Source organism: Microcaecilia unicolor, chromosome 9 (genome assembly GCF_901765095.1).
Source record: "Microcaecilia unicolor chromosome 9, aMicUni1.1, whole genome shotgun sequence".
NCBI classification, from domain to species: domain Eukaryota; kingdom Metazoa; phylum Chordata; class Amphibia; order Gymnophiona; family Siphonopidae; genus Microcaecilia; species Microcaecilia unicolor.
The window spans coordinates 88,461,873-88,483,434 of NC_044039.1; the positions used below are offsets into that span (position 1 = coordinate 88,461,873).

Here is a 21,562-nt window from a genome sequence, read left to right on the forward strand (position 1 = left end):
GTCAAGTAGGCTGAGGTTAACTTGGGGGTTATTTTTCTGTGAGGAGAAGTAGACAAAAAATAATTATAATAAAATAAATAAATAGACTAAGGAGCTCATTTTGAAAGCACTTAGACTTATAAAGTTCCATAGGTTACTATGCAACTTTGTAAGTCTAAGTACTTTGAAAATACGCCTCCAGGTCACCTTGCTCTAAGGTTCTAATGCGTTATCTGTGCCTTGGGATGTTACACCTGGGTGTTCCCTGGTCCCTTATTCTGTCCTCCCTCCACACATCTGTTCCTTTGGGAGGGGTGAGTTGTTTTGCCTTGATGCTTCTCCCTAATTTTGGGAGAACGCTCTTGAGTTGTAACAGCTCTTGGTGTTTCTTTATTTTCACAAGCTGTATTAGAGGGAGCCTGGGGACATAAAAAGGAGAGCGAGTTGAACAGGAGAGGAGGAATCTTTCACCTAAGTCTAAATAGCTCAGGCACGTGGGACCAGCAGTAAGTGGTTGTACTTGAGCCAGTTGTTGGAGTCTGTGTCTGCAGAGCATGGGTGGCTGTGTGAGCTGTGGTTCTCACAGGGCTGCCAGAGCACTGAGAAGTTTGTGTGGCAGGGACAAAAAGGTGATTTCTCTCAAACATAGTAGATGACAGCAGATAAATACCTGTACTCTCCATCCAGTCTGCCCAACAAGCTAAACTCATAGGATAAGGTATAATGTGATACTTCATATCTTGATCTTGATTTGTCTCAGCAAGAGACCCAGTATTGGCGGGAAATCCATCATCTTGCCTATTACTGTCTCAGAGAGGGCAGGATCAGAGGAGGGCCTACTGGTCCTCCTGCTGCTGACTTCTGAAGTGTGGTGAGGAGGTTCAGAGGACAGATGACTGCAGTCACCTGCTGAGATATTTTTTCCCAAATTTGTTTTTATGTTACACCATGCTTTTTGTTTAAAGAAGGGTGCCATGCAGCCAGCTGACTGTGGTATTTCCTGGCCAAATGTGAATTCTGAGGTTCAAGTTACAGTTCTAAGAAACTGAGAGCTGTAGTTGAAGAGTAACTTGAGGAAGGGGGCTCTGATTTGTCAGGAGGCTCTCATGTTTTATTGGAGGATCATCTGGACATGCATGGAGGACTGGCTGAGAGTTTCATAGATGAAGGATAGAGGCCTCTTGGTGAGGATTCCTTTGTTATTAGGATTTGTCACCAGGAAGACTTGCCAGTTCTAATTATTCAGGTCCTGACAATTTAAAAAAATGTCAAATTACCATAGAGTCTTCTAAAGGTCGGGTTCCTTTCTTGGACAGAATTAGAAATTCTTCAAGAGCTTTCCTTCTGCACGGTGTCTTTAAGGAGATGATCTAGGCAGGTTTTAAGGTTGGTTCATCAATGTCTAAATCCTAATCAATTTTGGCTGAAGAAAAAGATGCATAGTACTTCCCTAAGGCAGATGCTGTGCTCTCAACTATTACAAAGAAGACAACATTTCCAGTGGAGGGTATCACTGCTCTGAATGATCCTCACAGAGGCAATTTTGAAACAACCTTTTGAAGTTTCAGCCCTGGCTCTACAAGCTGCTGTTTGTGGTAGTTACATAGCTAGGCTTGCTTTATGTGGTTTGAACAATTGTCTTGAGACCTCAGTGAAGGATTCTACTGATAAGAGTTTCAGTCGTGGACTGGCTAGATATGGGTTCTGCTTTTCTGGTGGACATGCTATATGACTTAATTCAGACTTCTGCCAAAGGTATAGCATTGTTAGTAGCTTCAAGGAGGTTTCTATGGCTCAGAAAAGCTTTCCTATAAAGTGAGGTTTCTTTTTGGAGAGGGTTTGAAAAGTTGGTGAAGAGTATAGGGGATACCAAGGTTCCGAGGGCATTTACATGATTAGCTTGCGCTAATTTTTAGCACACGCTTAAAACGCTAGTACACCTTAGTAAACAGGGCCCCAAGAGTTGAACCTTGGAGAATCCATAGAACAGAAGCCTTAGTAAAACAAAAATCCACAGAGTAGGCTGTTATAATAGAATACAAAAGAGGGCAGAACTAGTGATCGAAGAGAATATGCAGTAGCATCAAAAGGTGCACATAGATAAAGAAGGAACATATATTTGCAGAGCACGAACAATCAAGAACCATAATTTAGAGCAGTTTCAGTTCCATGACCTGAGAAATATTGGAGGAGTGGCTTAGTGGTTAGGGTGGACGGGTGGTGGACTTTGGTCCTGGGGAACTGAGGAACTGAGTTCGATTCCTGGCACAGGCAGCTCCTTGTGACTCTGGGCAAGTCACTTAACCCTCCATTGCCTGCCGCATTGAGCCTGCCATGAGTGGGAAAGCGCGGGGTACAAATGTAACAAAAAAAAATATCTACTTTCACAAAGCTTCAAATACTATGTCAAAAATGGTGGTTAAAAATGTGAAAAAGATTACATTTGGTGGCAAAATAGATTGTCTCTTACTCCTATGCATGATTAATTTGACTGAGTAATCAGAACTAAACTTGGATACCAAAAGAACAAGAAGAGATTTATTCGTATTCCCATAAGAATGTCATTTGGCATCCATGAATGTATTATATATCTAACCAAAGAAGCAAAACAAAAAAAAAATGTTTTCAATCTTTTTTTACAATTAAGTGCAAAATTAGGCAACTGTACTCCACATGCTGGTTACCCCTCTCATAATGTAATATCACCTTATTGTTGCATAGCTCTGTTCATATTTGTAACAAGGATGAACAACATATGTATGGAACCAGACATCGAACCAGATGCCAAGAGCTGAGAAATTTAGGACTATAGTAATGATTTTGCTATTGTTTGAATAGAAAAAGAAACCTCATTGACATTTCTTATTTTGTTTGAAAAATAAATGAAAGTTCATTTTTCATTTTCTTAAAAAAAAGAAAAATCAATAGCAGTTACAGCGAAACCCAGAGCTTCCAAATATGGGGAAAAAAATGCCATCAGAATTTTAAAAAGCCTCCAGCTCGGGGCTATAACCCCAGCCGTTCAAGCATCCCACCCCACCTCATGTTACATCAGCTGGTTTTTAAGCGGCAGCAACCTCCAGTTGCTTCTGTCCCACCAGTGTCATGTTTCAAAATGTCCACAGCTATCTTGAGGCTGGCACCATTTAGAAAAACAGCACTGATGGGGCAGAAATTACTGGAAATTGTTCCTGCCCATAAAAGACTACAGATGAGGTCAGAGGCAGATTGAGGGGACCTGCAGAATTGTAGGGAGCAATAGTGACAAGCTGAGAGGCTTTATAACACTGTTAAGAAGAGAACTTGTATGGTGTGAAGGGAGGGAGAAAGGAAGGCCAGCACTAAGCCTGGGGAAGAGGACTTTTTTCATAGTTCTGCAGCTTCTGTTGTGTTTCCTTTCTTTTATTTTTCAGTTTGTTCAGGGGCATAGCCACGGGTGGGCCTGGGTGGGCCTAGGCCCACCCAGTTTGGGTTCAGGCCCACCCAGCAGTGGAGCACCTTCGTCAGAATGGCAGCAGAGGGAGCAGGCTGAGCTCCGATCCTGCATCTGCTTCCCAGACGCTGCCTACCGCCGCCACGATCCTGCATCTACCTCCCTCTGTCTCAGCAGCAATGGACCAGCGGTAGCGATTCATGCTGCCTCCTGCTTCGTTCTAACCCGGAAGCATCTCCTCTGCTGCGTCCCGCCCCCATTATTACAACTTCCTGTTTCTGCTGGGGCAGGACGCGGGCGCGCGGCAGAGAAGACGCTTCCGGGTTAGAACGAAGCAGGAGGCAGCATGAATCAGTACCGCTGGTCCGCTGTTGCTGAGACATAGGGAGATAGATGCAGGATCGTGGCGGCGGTGCAGACAATGAAGGCGTGTTGCTGCCATGCCAGAGAAAATGCTGAGGTACACCTGCAGGGCTGCCAGGCCATGGGCAGGGGGATAATACTGGATCCGGGGTTGGAGAAAAGGGAGAGAGACGCAGGACAAAGGGGGCCCACCCATCCTAACTGTGAGCCCACCCAAAATGATAGGTCTGGCTACACCACTGGTTTGTTTATTGATAATTTTTATAAGAAAACAAAGATTTGTCATTACAGAATTTCTGCTTTCATTTCTCTACCCAGTGTTATCTTTTCCACATGTATGTTGGTGTTCGAGCCGGGGGTGGCATAGGTGACGAAATCGAAGACCCTGCTGGAGATCCTTACGAAATGTATCGCATTGTCTTTGACATCACCTTCTTCTTCTTTGTTATTGTCATCCTGTTAGCCATCATTCAAGGTACATTATATGATTTTATTAACTGATGGAAGAAGGGATTAATGCAGATAGGATAGGTTGAAGTTGAAAGAGTAAATTTTATGACCTTCAGCTAAGCATCTTTCATTACACAATAGGGTACATTTTCAAAGGCTTACTTAGGAACTGTATGAGTAAAAATATTTTCTACCGTGCGTAGGGGCATGTGGTAGCCTTGCGGTAGTTCTAATTTGACACGCATTGTACAAACGTAGGCGCCTTAGTAAAAGGGCCCCTAGGTGCACTATATAGAAGCCGGTGGTTATTGTGTGAAAAAGGCCTGTATAAGTGCACACTAAACCCATTTTTTTAGTGCAGATTAATAAAAGGACCCCATAGTAAATTAGTAACATTGGGCCCAATATTCAAAAGGATTTAACCAGGAAGGAGAGGCTTCTGATCGCCTAAATCATGCTGAGCATACTAGTTGCCAATATTTAGCGGCATTTAATTGGGTAGTGCTACGGAATATCACCTTCTAACCGGGCAGTAGAGAGGTGGTCTAGGGGCAGAGTTGGAGAGGAGCCAGGAATTATGCAGGTACCGTCAATATTCAGCCAGATAGGACCGCACAGTCCATCCAGTCTGCCTTACTCTATGCAGGTTACACTCCTTCATTATTAAACACTGGTATCACAAACAGGGCAGCTTTCAGTTCACCACCATGCCAGCTACATATAGGCAGTTCTGTACAATGCAGTCTTGGAACAGAATATCACAACACCATCTCAGTAGTCCGAAGAGTTGTGTTGTTATGGCTACAGCACAGTTACATTCATTATCAATATGTGATCAAACCAACAATCCGAAAATATTGCTAACAAAATTTTACTCCTACAAGGTACAAGTTGATCGGGAAGAAAATTGCATGTGTTTATTAATGATTCGAAAATATATGCACAAAGAAGGCAATTTTGAAAGCCATTTCCACAGTTAAAATAAGTGTTTTACTGATGGAAATTGACTTTTTGAAAAACAAATACCCACCCTCTATGCAGGTAAAATTTACCCACAGTTGAGGACATGTCCTGAGGGCAGTGGCATAGCAAGGGCGGGGTAGTGGGGGCGGTCCGCCCCGGGTGTGAACGGGTGGGGGGGTGCTCTGCTCCGTCCATCCACACCCCCCACTTGGCATGGAACCGTCGTCGGCCCTTCCCTCACTGTGTCCCGCCCTCTGACATAACTTCCTATTTCCTTGAGGGCGGGACACAGTGAGGGAAGGGCCGACGACGAGGCGATTTTCTTCTTTTTACACCAGCGCTGCAGATGCGAAGCGCCACGCTGGGGTGGACGAAACTGGAACTTGGAAGGCAGGTGGGGACTGCATCTTGGGGGGGGGGGGGTGTGCCGTGTTGCCCTTCACCCGGGGGGGGAGGTGAGCAGTGGCGATCCCCCCTAGGTGTCAGGCAACCACGGAACGCCACTGTCTGAGGGCAGGATTGTGGTGGGGTTTATGCACATGCTTATCAAATGTTAAAAAGCATGTGTGTGTATTCATTCAGTCACACAATTTACAAAGTGAAAACATATGTACTTTCACTTTGGAAATGAATTCAAATCCCACGGGTGCAGATGTACAGGCAATCTGAAAATTACTCTTGTAGCAGACCTGCTTACATTACATCACCATTTTAGATATGTAAGTATACACATGTTTTTAGTGAAATAGCAAGCCAATATTTAAACACAAACTTCTGGATTCTATATAGCGCGCCTAGAGATCCGCGACAAAATGCAGGCATATTCTATAACAACTCACGTTACTTAATTGGCTTAACAAGCCAATCAGTATTTTTAACAGCACTTAACAAGCACTAATGAGCACTAATTGGCAATAATTAGAATTTACAGACACAACTCGCTAAGTGCATTCTGTAATGAACTCCTAAATTCTAATGTACACAGTTCAAAAGGGGCATGGCTATGGGCGTTCCGTGGGCATTCCCAAATTTACACGTGTTGTTATAGAATATGGCCCAGTGCACATAAATCTACATGCAGGGATTTATGCCACATTTTCATTGGTGTAAATAGACACACGTAGTTTTAAGTGCTGGAATATCAACTAAGCATATTCCATATACCACGCCTAAATGTAGGCACCGCTTATAGAATAGGCTTAGTGGAAATGTTTACCACACGGATTTTTTAGGCACCTTATATAGAATCTGGCCCAAAATACATAGATATTGTGTGCTGAAATATCAAGAGGAATTATGCAGGCTGCTAGGCACGTTTGATGAATGCCAATTAGAGTATACAGGTGAAAATATCACCTGTATACTCTAGGGAACTTCCTAGGTATGTGGCTAATTGCATCTGTCCTTTAAAACACTAGGTCTAATTATTGATGCTTTTGGGGAGCTTAGAGACCAACAGGAACAAGTCAGAGAAGATATGGAGGTAAATTTTGCAAATATAATTTTTATATATTTAACAAACATGTAATGAACTTGTATGTTCAGAGGAATGGGTGATATATATGTCATATGTTTTAGGTGAAATGAATGCATGCCTGAGACAGGTAAAAAGGAGAGCAGAAAGTCGAGCATTTTGAGTTCTAATCTCTTTATTGTTTATGTATTCAAAAAGTACATTAAAACTAGTATAAATAACAGTTAAAACAAACTCAGCAAAGGTAAGTATATTGTTCTTTTTTATCATCCCACCAGACCACTCCAGACATGTTCTCCTGGAGAATGAGAACTACTGATTGTGATGTCATAACTTAAGAACCCTGTGCAGCCCTTTGTATTTCTCAGTCCCCAGCAGGTGGTAGATCAATTTCCTTGTGCAGCCCAGAGTGGTCTGGTAGAACTAATTTCTTTCTCTGCAAAACAAATACATATATATTTTTTTCAAGCAGTCTGTGTGGCTACTGGGGTGTCCTTACATCGGCCAGAGGATGTATACCATCCGGTCCAGGAGATTTGCTACTCTTCAGTTTGCTGAACGGCCCCATTACGTCCTCTAGGTTTACTATGAATTCAGTAAGTTTCTCTGACTCGTCCACTTGAAATACCATTTCCGACACCGGTATCCCACCCAAATCTTCCTCGGTGAAGACCGAAGCAAAGAATTTATTCAATCTCTTCACTACGTCTTTGTCATCCTTGATCGCCCCTTTTACCCCTCGGTCAAAAATGATAAAGGGGATGGGACGACTTCCCTATGAGGAAAGGCTAAAGCGGCTAAGGCTCTTCAGCTTGGAGAAAAGGTGGCTGAGGGGAGATATGATACAGGTCTATAAAATAATGAGTGGAGTTGAACGGGTAGATGTGAAGTGTCTGTTTACGCTTTCCAAAGATACTAGGACTAGGGGGCATGCGATGAAGCTACAATGTAGTAAATTGAAAATGAATCAGAGAAAATGTTTCTTCACTCAATGTGTAGTTTGTATAATTATGGTACAGCTAGAGACCCCCCACTGGAATGATGATGGGCTGAGCCTCAATGTTCAAGCTGTTAGAAACTCTGGTTAGGTCAGAAATCTGATGGCTAACTTGACTCTAGGAGCTTGCTGGCCTAGTTGTTAGCCCAGATTGAGGTCTGATGGAAGGCCAAGTGTAGTTATCAAGCCTAGAATGAGGCTACAATGGCTTGAACTAGAAAAGTTAGGTCAATAGATATGGAAACAAAATGGATGATTTGAGAATTTGAGAATTAAGATGGAAGCTGTATCTGTTACAAAGTGGACTTTTCTCTAATCTAAGTTAGAAAAACAAGTTGAGAAATGAATGCGTCATGCCAGGTGCAAGGAAATGATTAAGAAATAGGGGTGTCAACTTTCCAATTAAGCAAAATTGTGGTCAGCTAGCTCGGGATAAACAACTTAACATGGTAGCTTATGGGCCCCATTACTTAGAATGGAGATATGAGGATATATAAGGTGGGTAGATTTTGGGCGTGCCAGAAGACCTTTTGACTTGCTACACGAAGTGCTGTCCGACTGGACTCCCATCTGCTTGTATTCCTGATCCTGCTGTATTGTTGTGGTAAGCTATAATAAAGGTAATTATCCTTATAGCCTCTCCTCTCACTCCTTTCTATAGAATGTCTAGAGAATTAAATAAACTTCTGGTTAAAATGCTTGGTAAGAATACACATATGTTAGTGGACATTAGAAACGAGTCAGATACACGCTGGCACTCTATAGATGGCAGCCTTGTGAGGAACCTCTCCGGTGTATGGCTAGTTTGCCAACCCACCACAGAGGGTCTTCGTGGGTCTAACAAACCCTAATTAAAACAAGTTAAACTCTGGAATTCGTTGCCAGAGAATGTGGTAAAGGCGGATAGCTTAGCAGAGTTTAAAAAAGGTTTGGACGCCTTCCTAAAGGAAAAGTCCATAGACCATTATTAAATGGACTAGGGGAAAATACACTATTTCTGGGATATGCAGTATAAAATGTTTTGTTCTTTTTTAGGAACTTGCCAGGTATTTGTGACCTGGAATGGCCACTGTTGGAAACAGGATGCTGGGCTTGATGGACCTTTGGTCTTTCCCAGTATGGCAATACTTATGTACTTATGTACTTTGTCTACTGCTGTGTTCTAACCTGGGGTGTTAAACTTGAGGGTTTTAGGTCCCTGCTCCCACCCATGCCTCCCTAGTTTTTCTAGAGTTTGGTTTCTTCTGCTTCAGCCCCTTTTTTCAGTAAACAGGCAGGGTGCCTAGAGTGCCCCGACTAACTTCTCCACAACAGACAAAAAAAAAAAGTGGCACAGCCTATATATTTATGTAATTGGATCTGCTGTACCCGGTTTCGTGTTGGCAGCTCACAAAATAAGTTTTAGTGCAGTGACTTGAGAAGGCTGCCTTGTGTCTGGGAGAGGGGAGGGAGAGTTTTTGCTTGACAGCATAACAGAGCAGATGTTGGTAAGTTCACAATGATAAAGTGGATCAAATTGGAGGGGGAGGGCTCTATATGTTAGAAGTAATTGTGTCTAACAGAATAAAAACAACAGGAAACAGCAACACAGAATCCTTATGGATAGAAACTCCATGTGTGAATGGAAAGAGAATGCTGATAGGGCTATACTACCATTCGTTGGGCCAAAATGAACAGACATTTGATGGCATATTGACAGAAATTAGGGAAGCTAGCAAATTTGGCAACACTATAATAATGGGCGATTTCAATTATTCAGAAACTCACATAAACACGGGTATACAATAATGTGACTTTAATGACCACAAGAGCACACTAACTATAAAAACTGGAGAAAAAAAAAGACCTCAGCATCATTCAATTCCTATTCACTAATCCACAATAAAGCTTAATTGATTTGGAGCACACATGCATCACAAGTCAGAAAAAAACTCCACAAAGAATTTGTTAATCAAAATACATCCAAATGTGTGCTCCCACTAGAACCTTTCAATCATAAACTCTAGACGCATATAAATAAGCTCCCCTGAGGTTCCCAAAAGTTTCATACAGAAAGTTCACACAAAATTCTTTCCAAAATCCAGGATACTCATTTTAGTACGGTCTCAATCTAATAATCCTAAATCCCAGGCAGAGTGCATTATATCCATTTCTCAATAGAGGCCCTGTTTCGCTAATTTGCTGCATCAGGAGAATGTCCAACCTCTTCGATCAGCACTACTAGCTCTCAAAGTGGCCAAGGACAGGGAACAATTCGAACGTATTAATAAACGCATTAGCTTCTCCAAAGTAAAGCAGGATAACTCAATAGAAATCACTCAATTCAATGCTATTATTTAAACTAAAAGGCTCCACCATGTTCTTTTTGACTCTGCAGATCACCTCAGCAAATTGAAGGTAATATCTGTTCCAATACTGTACACTGAAACCTATTAAATATATTTATTACATTTATAACCTGCTTATCACTTAAGCGAGGTACAAGCAAACGTACATAAAATATACAAACATTCATGATACCTGTTAACCTTATATCTTTCTTCATATAACTCTACAAAACCAGTATAGGTAAGCAAAAGAAAATTAATTCTAAGGAGGAAAACACCTCGAGAAGCACCTCTTCTGCTCATTTGCAAAAGGGGGGCTAGGACTTCTTCATCATCGGCTAAAAACCTCCTAGTCTGTATGACTTGTTTAGATTCTTATACTCAACTCTTCAATCTTGAATTTACATTAGCTTTATATCAATGTACTTAACTTAAAGACGTGTGTTGTCCTTCCGTATTTCACTGTTCCTATGACTGTGGTTTTTAGCCGATGATGAAGAAGTCCTAGCCCCCCTTTTGCAAATGAGTAGAAGAGGTGCTTCTCGAGGCGTTTTCCTCCTTAGAATTAATTTTCTTTTGCTTACCTATACTGGTTTTCTAGAGTTATATGAAGTAGGATTGATTAAGTGAGGAGACCAGTGCCCTTTTAGAAGTTTAGTTCAACCTTATATCTTTAACAATACTGCATCATTATATCACAGATAAGCTTGAACAAATAATTGAGTTTTCAATTTTTTCCTAATATCATATGTGGATGATGATAAACGAATCAATCCTGGTAACTTATTCCACAAATATGGAAGTGCTATGGAAAAAGTTTTTTCAGATGTAACACCTTAGCCATAGAGAGTTGCACCAACTGTTGTGTTCCTGTTGACCTCAACAAATGACTTGTTTAAAATAATTAGAAGCACCATCTGTCAAGGTTTTAAAAATTGACATAAATATTTTGTATTGTATTCGATACTTAATAGGAAGCCAATGCAAAGACTTTATTGAAAGAGACAAATGATCAGTTTTTGAAGCCCTACAATTAAATCATACTGCAGCAGTCTGTACCACCTGAATGGCCTTCAAACATGGTCTGTGATAAACCAAGATACAAACCATTACAATAATCTAATCAGCTTTTGGAATCATAGGTTTAATTTTACTTAAAATATGAAAATAGTAAAAACAAGTCTGCACTGTAGAACTTTTGCCACTGTGACACTTAAAATCCAGCTGATTGTATAAAATAACACTCAGACTGAATTTGCTGTTTTTCAGAAATAGTATGACCCTGCAATTGAACCGAAAAAACATCATCTTCCGTAACATTTCTTCCAACAATGATTACTTCAATTCAAAGTCCTGCAATGAGAAACTAGTGGTTAATTCAATGTCTATGTTCCGTAATGGCTCTGTAAAACATAAATCGCATTTTGAGACTGGCAAGTAGTTCTCACCTTCAGAGGAAAAATTCTCCCCATGCATGGATCTGTGAAACAAGTTGAGTCCACCATAAGGGAACACAAAGAACAGATCCACACTTACCATAACCTCATCCATCAAGTGGGACTACCAGAGTATTAGTCCACACATCTGATCACTCATGTTACACAATTCCTGCTCTATTCAAAAACACATTGGATCTCTTGAAAACAAGTGTGGGTCTTCAAGATTTTCCAATAACAGTTCAAGAATATATTCTGAACGGGATGTGTATTTCATCACAAAAGTCATATAATCATAAACTAAAAAGCAGTGCTAAAATGTGCCTCCAGGATTTTGGAAAGAATTTTGTGAGAATTTTCTGATTGAAGCTGTTGGGAATCCCAGGGGAGCTTATTAATATGCCTCTAGAGTTTATGTCACTTGTGAGGAGGCTGCAGCATTTTCCTGATGCAGAAAAAGAATTCATTTAGAGATTGTATTTTTTTTTTTTAATACCGCTTGCTTGCTGCCATGAGTTGTTAGTTCTATGTGGAGTTGATTACTGCTTTGTTATAATAAATGCTGATTAGCCAGAGGGCTGCACAGGGCATTTAGGATAACACATCACAGTAGTTTTCAGTATCCACCTGCTGGAAGAAGAACATGTGTCTGGACTAATACAATAGTTGAAACAAACTAGGAAAAACCAGCACTTCACCAAACAAGCAGAAACAAAAAGAGAGTGGAAGTGACCACAAAAAAAGTAGTTCTAGGATGACAAATAAGACGTTTATTCAGAATTGTATAATGGCAAAAAGCCATGTATAGCAATGCATGTAATGATCCAGCAGATGCACAAACACAGTTTGCACAGTACAGATGGACCCTACACGAGCCATGTTTCAGTGAACAAAGCCTTCTTCAGGAGTCCTCATGAAAATAGAATACAAAACAGAATAGCAACCATAAGTAATGTCCATGTATGGCATAAAGTAAAATAATGAAGAAAACAATGAAAAATAGAGAGGTAATGACACAAACATAAAATGGTATATGTCAGTGTATTTATGTGACTCTTTTCCACAATAAACAATATTCATTACACAACAGAAAAAAACGTTGCAGATGTTCTGATAAAAGATATATAAGCTGTGATAGCCAGAAAAACAATTTTAAGAGAGACTTAAAAACTTGTACCAAATTGAAAATAAAACAAAATTTGATCATGCAACATAGATACTATGTATTTGCTAACACATACCTTTCTGTGTGTAGCATAAATTTCAGACTGAAAGAAACCAAATAAACTGCGCGTGATAAAAACACCTATAAGAGATAACTGTAGAACTAAAAGAACAATGACAGAGATGAAGTGAGTGGGAGAAACAATATATTGTTTTCTAAAAAAAACCTAGTGATGAAGATCTAAATGAATGTGAACAGACTAAATAATGTACTTCTGGACCTCAACCAATGCAGTCAGCGGAATCATAAAAATAGTGAAACCATAAAAATTATATGTAGTAGATAATTAAGCAATCCAAAGCCAAGTTGGAAACAAAACCCCGAGGGATATTATACAAAAAACTACATTATCTGCATAGCATATTAATCATATGACAAGCACAGCCCCCTCTTAGCAGAGGTTATAAAAAGTAGAAGAGTATCGAAAAACCAAAATGATGACATGCATACGTTTGAAGAATCATAACACAACTCCCTTTGAGCAGTATATGGTAAGTTAGGGTCTTGAAGATGCCTGAATAGTATCAAGATAAGTTTCTTCATTCCAATAAAATCTTCACACACCTCTACCAAGAAAAGGTTCCCGTAAATCTATTTGTTTAATTTCTTTGGAGGTGAGAAGTGAACTAATTGGATATAGGAGTAAATATCCCTGGGCAATAACTGATAACTGTAATCCATTTCAGTAAAAGGTATCACATGTTCATCATCAAATAATTGACTCCCACAAGACAGCCCCTTATGCCACCATCTTTGAAAAACGCTAGGCCCTACACTAGGTGAGAACAAAGTGTTAGAGAATATTGGAGTAAGACAAAATAATTGAAAATCAGCTTCTGTAAACATTTTTAGGGGAATTCTATGCATAAAATTGCAAATGCAAATTTGTTCATGTGCCCAATTTTGTGCATGCAATTTAAGTAACAAGACTGTTAGCACCAAGAGTTGGGCTCTAACAAACCATTATTGGAACTAACTGGCAACAATTTGGATTTAGGCGCTCATCTTGCTAAGCACTATTCTATAAAGATGCGTGTGTAAATCCTTTAGCAGGCAATTTAAAAGAGGGAATGGCCATGGGAGGGGCATGGGCCAGTCAGTGGCATTCACTTAAGATGCACACACTATTATAGAATTTAGGGAATCCGCATTTAATTTAGGCATGGGTATTTACGCCAAGGTTCACTTGATGTAAATCCTTGCACCTAAAAGTTAGGTGCAAATCCCAGCACTACAAACTATTCTATAAATGGCACCCCACTCAGAGTACTATTTATAGAACAGTGCTCAGTGTGCATATTTTTGACGCCTTTATCCCAACATGAGAAGGTACAAGAAATAGTATGGCTGAGAGCTTGTGGAATGCCATGACTTCTAGGAGGCAACCATATCAAATGCCCCAATGGAATTGGGCCTACCATATCCTGCTCGTTATGTACCCACAATTTATGTGGATAGTTCTAATACCACTCTATCACTTTCTTAACCTGAGGAGCTTTATAATAATAGATTAAGTTAAAGATTTCCAACCTAACCCTTTTTACAGTCCTTGTAAAGCAATGATCTAGGGAGTGTAGGCTTTTTGTGATGCTAGATAAATTTAATTAATTGATTTTTAAGACTGGATAAATAAACCCTAAGAATCAGAAGGGACAGAACCTAAAAGAGATACATGAGTCGAGGCACTATACTGCTATTCTACCAAACATAATAAGTTCAGCTTATCACTAGAGCAAACTGACTGCTTTGCTGCATTCTTCAGTGCCACAGTTTTTGGTCACAGGAAGTATCTCGTATTCTGAGTAGGGAAGCACCACTTTCAATATTACATAGTGCCATTTGGCCTTGTATCATCACCAAGATTATTCACAAAGAGCTTAATAGGAGTGCATGTTTTCCCCTACCTGGACAATTGCAATTGGCTGATGAAGAGCATATCAGAGAAAGGGGCAAAAGAATCAATGCAGATGACCATTCAGGTTCTAGAGCTACTAGGGTTCATTATAAATTATCCCAGGTTGCAGCTCAACCTGTCCCAACATTTGTATTTTATAGCAGGCTTGGTAGACACTACTTAGGCTTGCACATTTCTTTTGCAGCAGCAGATCAAAACTTTGATTTCATTAGTCACAGAAGTCAGCATGTAATAGCTCACCAGATGCTAAGAATGCTAGGCTACATAGCCTCTACTGTCCATTTAATACCCATGGTATGTCTCAGTGTGAGGCAAACTCAATGGACCTCATCTTCCCAATGATCACATGCCAGAGGGATCCATCATGATTTCTGTCACTGTTCCTCTCAAGGAGTTCCCTGGTAGATAGTTCAGTTCAATCTAGTCAAAGAAATTCTCTTCCAATTTTCACAAATTCAAGAGACATTGTTGACAGATGCATCCAATCTGTGATGGGGAACTCATATAGATAGATTCCACACTGAAGGTCTGTGGTCTGCTCAGGAGAAACTTCAGCAGATAAACCTCGTGGAGATAAGAGTAGTATGTAATGCTCTAAGGACTTTCAGAGATTGCTTAGCAAATCAAATCATCCTAATTCAGATAATCAGGTTGCATTGTAATGTATCAACAAGCAGGGAGACACAAGTTCATACCTCCTGTGTCAAGAAGCAGTGAGGATCAGAGAGGAAGGCAAAATTGTGTTGGGTGAAGACATCTGAGAGTGATCTCTGGCTTACCTTATTCTTCAGCAACAACTTTAGCTCATGTTATAGGTAAGGGGTGGGGGTGGAGTCCAAACCCTACCCCTTAGTGCCTGGACAGACCACCAGATTGAAGCAGGTAGCGGAGTTTTTTTTTTAGTGCAGATCGTGCTTCTGCATCCTTGCTGGTTTCTGATGCAGGGAGCAGCATAGATGAGGTTTCTCTAAGCCCTAATTGAAGAGCAGCTCCCCCATAACCCAAAAGCATTTATCTTGGTTAACTGCATGACATGACTTCTTGTTCAGAGAATCCTGCTGAGCTGAAAGAAGGGGCCCCAAAGGCAGTATTTTCACCATTACTGGATACAACTTTTACATCTGCAGTAAGAATTCCTATGCTAGCTGAGGAGGTAGGTGAGAATTCATCTTTCGTGGAGGTTAATTCCATCAATAACTTTTGTTCCAGTTTGGTTAAAGATAAGAACATAAAAATAGCCGTACTGGGTCAGACCAGTATCCTGTTTTCCAACAGTGGCCAAGTCAGGTCACAAGTACCCGCCAGAAACCAAATTAGTAGCAACATTCCATGGTACCAAATCTTGGGCAAGTAATGGCTTCCCCCATGTCCACCTCAATAACAGACTATGGACTTTTCCTCCAGGAACTTGTCCAAACCTTTTTAAAACCCAGATACGATAACCGCTGTTACCACATCCTCTGGCAGTGAGTTCCAGAGCTTAACTATTCTTTGAATGAAAAAATATTTCCTCCTATTTGTTTTAAAAGTATTTCCATGTAGTTTCATTGAGTGTTCCTTGGTCTGTGTACTTTTTGAAAGAGTGAATCGATTCACTTCTACCCGATCTACAGGATGCTTATTTCTAGAATAAGCAGCATAACATATATTATACTGTTTTGGGATCTTGACCTGGATTAGGCACTGTTAGAAACAGGATGCTGGGCTTGAGGGACCTTTGGTCTATCCCAGTAAGGCAATACTTATGTAGGAATTATTAGGAAAGGGATAGTGAATAAGACCAAAAATAATATAATGCCTCTGTATCGCTCCATGGTGTGACCTCACCTTGAGTACTGCGTTCAGTTCTGGTCACCGTATCTCAAAAAAGATACAGTGGAATTAGAAAAGTTTCAAAGAAGAGCAACCAAAATGATAAAGGTGATGGAACTCCTCTCGTTTGAGGAAAGGCTAAAGAGGTTATGGCTCTTCAGCTTGGAAAAGACACGGATGAGATATGATTCAGGTCTACAAAATCCTGAGTGGTGTAGAATGAAATACTCAGTGAATAGTTAAGCTCTGGAACTCTTTGCCGGAGGATGTGGTAATAGCGGTTAGCGTATCTGGGTTTTAAAAAAGGTTTGGACAAGTGCCTGGAGGAAAAGTCCATAGTCTGCTATTGAGACAGACATGGGAAGCAACTGCTTGCCCTGGGATTGGTACCATGAAGTGTTGCCATGATTTGTGTTTCTGCCAGGTATTTGTGACCTGGCTTGGCCACTGTTGGAAACAGGATACTGGGCTAGATGGACCATTGGTCTGACCCAGTATGGCTACTGATATGTTTTAATTCCTTTACTCATGCCCATGTTGGACTATCTCTAGAGGATCATGACACAGCTTGTAATGTCAGAGCAATGGCGGTGTTGGTAGCCCACTTGAGTTCAGCCTTCCTAAGGGAGATTTGCAGATCTGCATTGTGGTCTTCATTCCACGCATTCACATCTTACTACTAATTAGAGCAGGACTCCAAATGCGACAGTCAGTTCATACAGACAGTCTTTCAGAAGCTCTTTGGATCTAGAATCCAACTCCACATCCCACACTCCCAGGCCCATTTCTTTCTGTTCCATGCTGCCAAAAAGAAAGAAAAATGTAAATAATAAATTAGATGTAGCTAATTTCAAAATTCCATTGGCCCTGCCTATTGCAATCCTTGTTCCCTATATTTAAGGCAGCCTGGTAGTTAGGGATTTCCAGATGGAAGAATATGTTATCCTGCTTGTCCTCAGAGAAAACAAAGTTACTTACCTGTAGCAGGTGCTCTCCAAGAACAGGAGTGTGGTGGCTTTCGTGGAAGACAGTTCTTCTGTGTGTTGTTGCACACAAATAGGATGGCATAAAAGTAATTCGTATCTTTATGTAGTGCCCCATAGCTGGCTAAGTGCTGAATATCGCATTTAATCAGCTATGGTGTAGCTGGCTTCACAAACTCAGAAATTCAGTGCCAAAGCCTGGACATTTCCGGGCATAATGCCGGCTGCATCAACTAAATGCTGAGTGCCGCCTGGTGAATGCTGACCCCCTAGTTGCTGACTTATGCTAGAGTTCAATAATGCATTAGGAGCACTAATTTTTTTTTTTATAGAATTGTAGCTTAGCGCCTAGAGTTTGGTGTCTAACTTTTAGAAACAGAGAAAAATGTAGGTAGATAAAGACCACATCCATGCTATCTACACTCCCTGTCACTCCCTTACAGATACTCCTCCCAAAATTCAAAAGCGTTTAACTGACCAGGATGAGCACCTGCACAGTTAAATGCCCCATATCCGGCTATCCAGTGAAATTCAGGAGGGGATAGCCAGCTATCTCCCGCTGAATATCACTGGATAACCGGTTATATCATCCGACATAACCGATTATCTGCCGATTTTCATCCCCACTTTAGTGGCTATATTTGGCCGTGTGGATATGTATGATATCTTAGAAAATAACCAACTAAGTCTGAATATTAGCATAGCCCGTTATCTTCTAGTCGGCCCAAAATAAACTGGATATTCGGTGCCAATCACCAGAAACGGCCCAGCATTGAATATCCAGATTTAGCGGTGACTGCGGGAGTTAGCTGGGCTAACTCCTGCGGTCTGAATATCGGACCCACTATATACATGTCTCAAGCTGTCTTGAATTCAGGTACTATTTTCTTCTCCACCACTTCTACCAGGAGGCCGTTCCACAAATTCACCACCCTTTCTGTAAAGAAGTATTTCCTCAGGTTACTTCTGAGTCTATTCCCTTGCACCTTCATCCTATGCCACCTCGTTCCAGAGCTTCCTTTCAACTGAAAGAGACTCGCTTCCTGTGCATTTATTCCATGTAGGTATTTAAATGTCTCTAGCATATCTCCCCCTCTCTCGTCTTTCTTCCAAAGTATACATATTAAAATCTTTAAGTCTGTGACCATTTTAGTAGCCACTCTCTGGACCGAATCTTCCTGTGCGGTCTCCAGCGTTGTTCCAATTTAGCTAACAACTCATTAAGATGTCTCCCCATGCTGACAATGTTGATTTTCCTGAATTCTAGAACCCTTGCTTTTGAATCAAAGGGAAATGGGATGGGACTTGATATACCGCCTTTCTGGGACTTACTTCAAATAGTTATCCGGTAGCGCTATAGAAATGATTTATAGTAGTAGTTGTAGTATCCATATCTTGAAAATGTTAATAGGGATGAAGTTAATGGACAGAAGAACAAATTTTGTAACTTTATACTAGAAATAGCAAACAACCATATGTTTTTTCATCTTTCCAGCAGGATGTCATTGTCTAATTGAGTCCATGGAAATTATTTTGTGCATACTGATTTTATCATTTTCTCTCTTCCAGACCAAGTGTTTCATTTGTGGAATTGGCAATGACTATTTTGACAGAACCCCTCATGGTTTTGAAACTCACACTTTGCAAGAGCATAACTTGGCTAACTATCTGTAAGTATAAGCATCATTATCATCATGCAGGTTTTTCTTCTTCCCAACAAGTCTCAGTCCAAAATGGCCCATTTTCAAAAAAAAAAAAAAATTCCTTTATCTCAGGTAATGAATTTGAAAAATTATAGAGGCCAAAAAATATTTCCCAAGGGGGCAAGATAATCTCACAAACAAGACCTTTGTTTTCTTCCCCTCCTTAAGCCAGAAGCAAAAGTTCAGCAAGGAGTTTGGGCTTTACTTTATTTAGCTCAGTTTAAGTCTATCTTAAGCAACAAGTCCCAAGCACTCCAAATGCCTCTAATACTTGCCCTGGATAGAAGTTCCCATTTCCAGGGTTACTTGCAATTTCAATGCCCTTTTATGCTACAGTTTCAGGGATTCTTCAAGGTAGGGCAAAAGGGGGAGTTTAAAGCTTCCTTTCTCCCCTTTCCCATCTCTGCATTACATAGTTCTTTCCTGCAATAAGCAGTTCCAAAAATAAGTACTTTCCCCACAGAAACTCCAGCTCACAACCCTACACAGTTGTGCCCACCACCCACTTACCAGGATTTTATGGTTCTGGCAGAACTGCCAAGTTACCCGTTCCAGGAGGGAGACTTTTTAGCTGGTCTTGGATTTCTCACAACTTCATCCTGGTGCATTATAGGACCTGTAGCACGGATGTCAATGAATAGAATCATGGACTACAAATACTACACTGCTTTGGGATGTAAGTTTAAAACCAGTACCGGCCCAAAAGTCTCTCTCCTGGAATGGGTAACTTAGCAGCTCTGTTCTGTCACCTGACAACCACCCACTGGGCTGGTAGTTAAATAGCAAATGGAAATTCAAAATAACAGTTTAAGCTCAGTCTCGTTCTGCTATGACCTCCATTGGCTCCTCAGGACAGAGCTCCCATTTCTCCACAACTTCTATATTTTCTTCCAGCAGCTCAGGGAAAGTGTTTCCAGTCTGCTGTTCTGCTTCTTGTCCAAAGGCTTTTTTCCAAGATGCATTTAGCTGCCCCTCTCACTTCCAGCTTCTTAGTTTTGGCACATATTGCTTTGACTCCTAGAGAAACAGCCTCATCTGAACTCCTCCCCCTGCCAGAAGACTGCTGGTTATGCTTTCTGGGAGTCCTGGAATGCTGCAGGTGAATCTTTTCCCTGGGATCTACTTTTGGTACTTGTCTATGTTTGGGGCCAACTAGTGCACACTCTGCTGGGAATAGGTTCTACACTCTGAGAGCTAACCCTCTGGTTATTACTATACAAGCCATAAAGCCCGTCACAACGGGCAAAATTTCTGTTGTATGTAATGAAATAGCAAACAGTCAAGATTTTTTATTTGTGAAATGTAATTTAAAAGTTGATGAACGTAATGTCAGTTGATGTGTATAGTACAGGTTTATATACTATGTTCTTTGTGTAAACAGCATTAGATCCTTCAGAATTTGAACCTTGTTATTGTTTGACTTATGTGATTTCCCATATCACTTATTGTTCAAAGAGAGAGACAGAGAGCGTCTGTCTGAGTGAGAGAGAGCGTCTTTCTGAGAGAGAGAGTCTGTCTGAGAGAGAGAAAGAGAGAGAGAGCATCTGTCTGAGAGAGAGAGAGAGAGGGTGTTTCTGAGAGAGAGAGCGTCTGTGTGAGAGAGAGTGTCTGAGAGAATCTTTCTGAGAGAGAGTCTGTGTGTGTGAGAGAGAGAGAGAGCGTCTGTCAGAGAGAGAGAGAGAGAGAGTCTGTCTGAGAGAGAGTCTAAGAGACAGAGAGTCTGAGAGAGAGAGAGCATCTTTCTGAGAGAGAGAGCGTCTGTCATAGAGCGTCTGTGTGAGAGAGTGTCTGTCATAGAGCATCTGTGTGTGTGAGAGAGAGCGTCTTTCTGAGAGAGAGAGAGTCTGTGTGTGTGTGTGTGAGAGAGAGAGCATCTGTCTGAAAGAGAGAGAGTCTGTCTGAGAGAGAGAGCGCCTTTCTGAGAGAGAGAGAGTGTCTGTCATAGAGCGTCTGTGTGTGAGAGAGAGAGCATCTTTCTGAGAGAGAGAGAGTCTGTGTTTGTGTGAGAGAGAGAGAGAGAGCGTCTGAGAGAGAATCTTTCTGAGAGAGAGAGCGTCTGTCAGAGAGCGTCTGTGTGAGAGAGAGAGCGTGTTTCTGAGAGAGAGAGAGGGTGTTTCTGAGAGAGAGACAGCCTCTGTGTGTGTGTGAGAGAGAGCGTCTGTCTGAGAGAGAGGGTGTGTCACAGAGGGTGTGTCTGAGAGAGAGAGAGCGTCTGCCTGAGAGAGAGAGAGCGTCTTACTGAGAGAGAGAGAGAGAGAGAGAGGGTGTTTCTGAGAGAGAGAGAGCGTCTGTGTGTGTGAGAGAGAGAGTGTCTGCCTGAGAGAGAGAGAGAGAGCGTCTGTGACAAATGAGGACGATTGAAAGCAGGTCCCAGGACGTGAACGACCCGATCGGGGAAGGCAGTGGGAAGACTCACGGAGAGACGGAGGCGAAATGTCGGACTCGGATAGTCTGTGTGAAAGCGAGCGGCGGTTGTGTGGGAAGGCGGGAAGGGCAGTTAAT

The 21,562-nt window shown here is 41.2% G+C and overlaps 1 protein-coding gene across 1 annotated transcript in view; it reads left to right on the top strand.

Annotated features, from left to right (window-relative positions):
• The window catches only part of RYR3 (ryanodine receptor 3), a 743,078-nt gene that overhangs the window by 701,281 nt on the left and 20,235 nt on the right, over positions 1-21,562 (top strand). Inside the window, 3 exon segments of the mRNA XM_030213678.1 lie at positions 4,094-4,250; positions 6,607-6,671; positions 18,927-19,027. Of these exon segments, the coding sequence (XP_030069538.1) occupies positions 4,094-4,250; positions 6,607-6,671; positions 18,927-19,027 (323 nt within the window).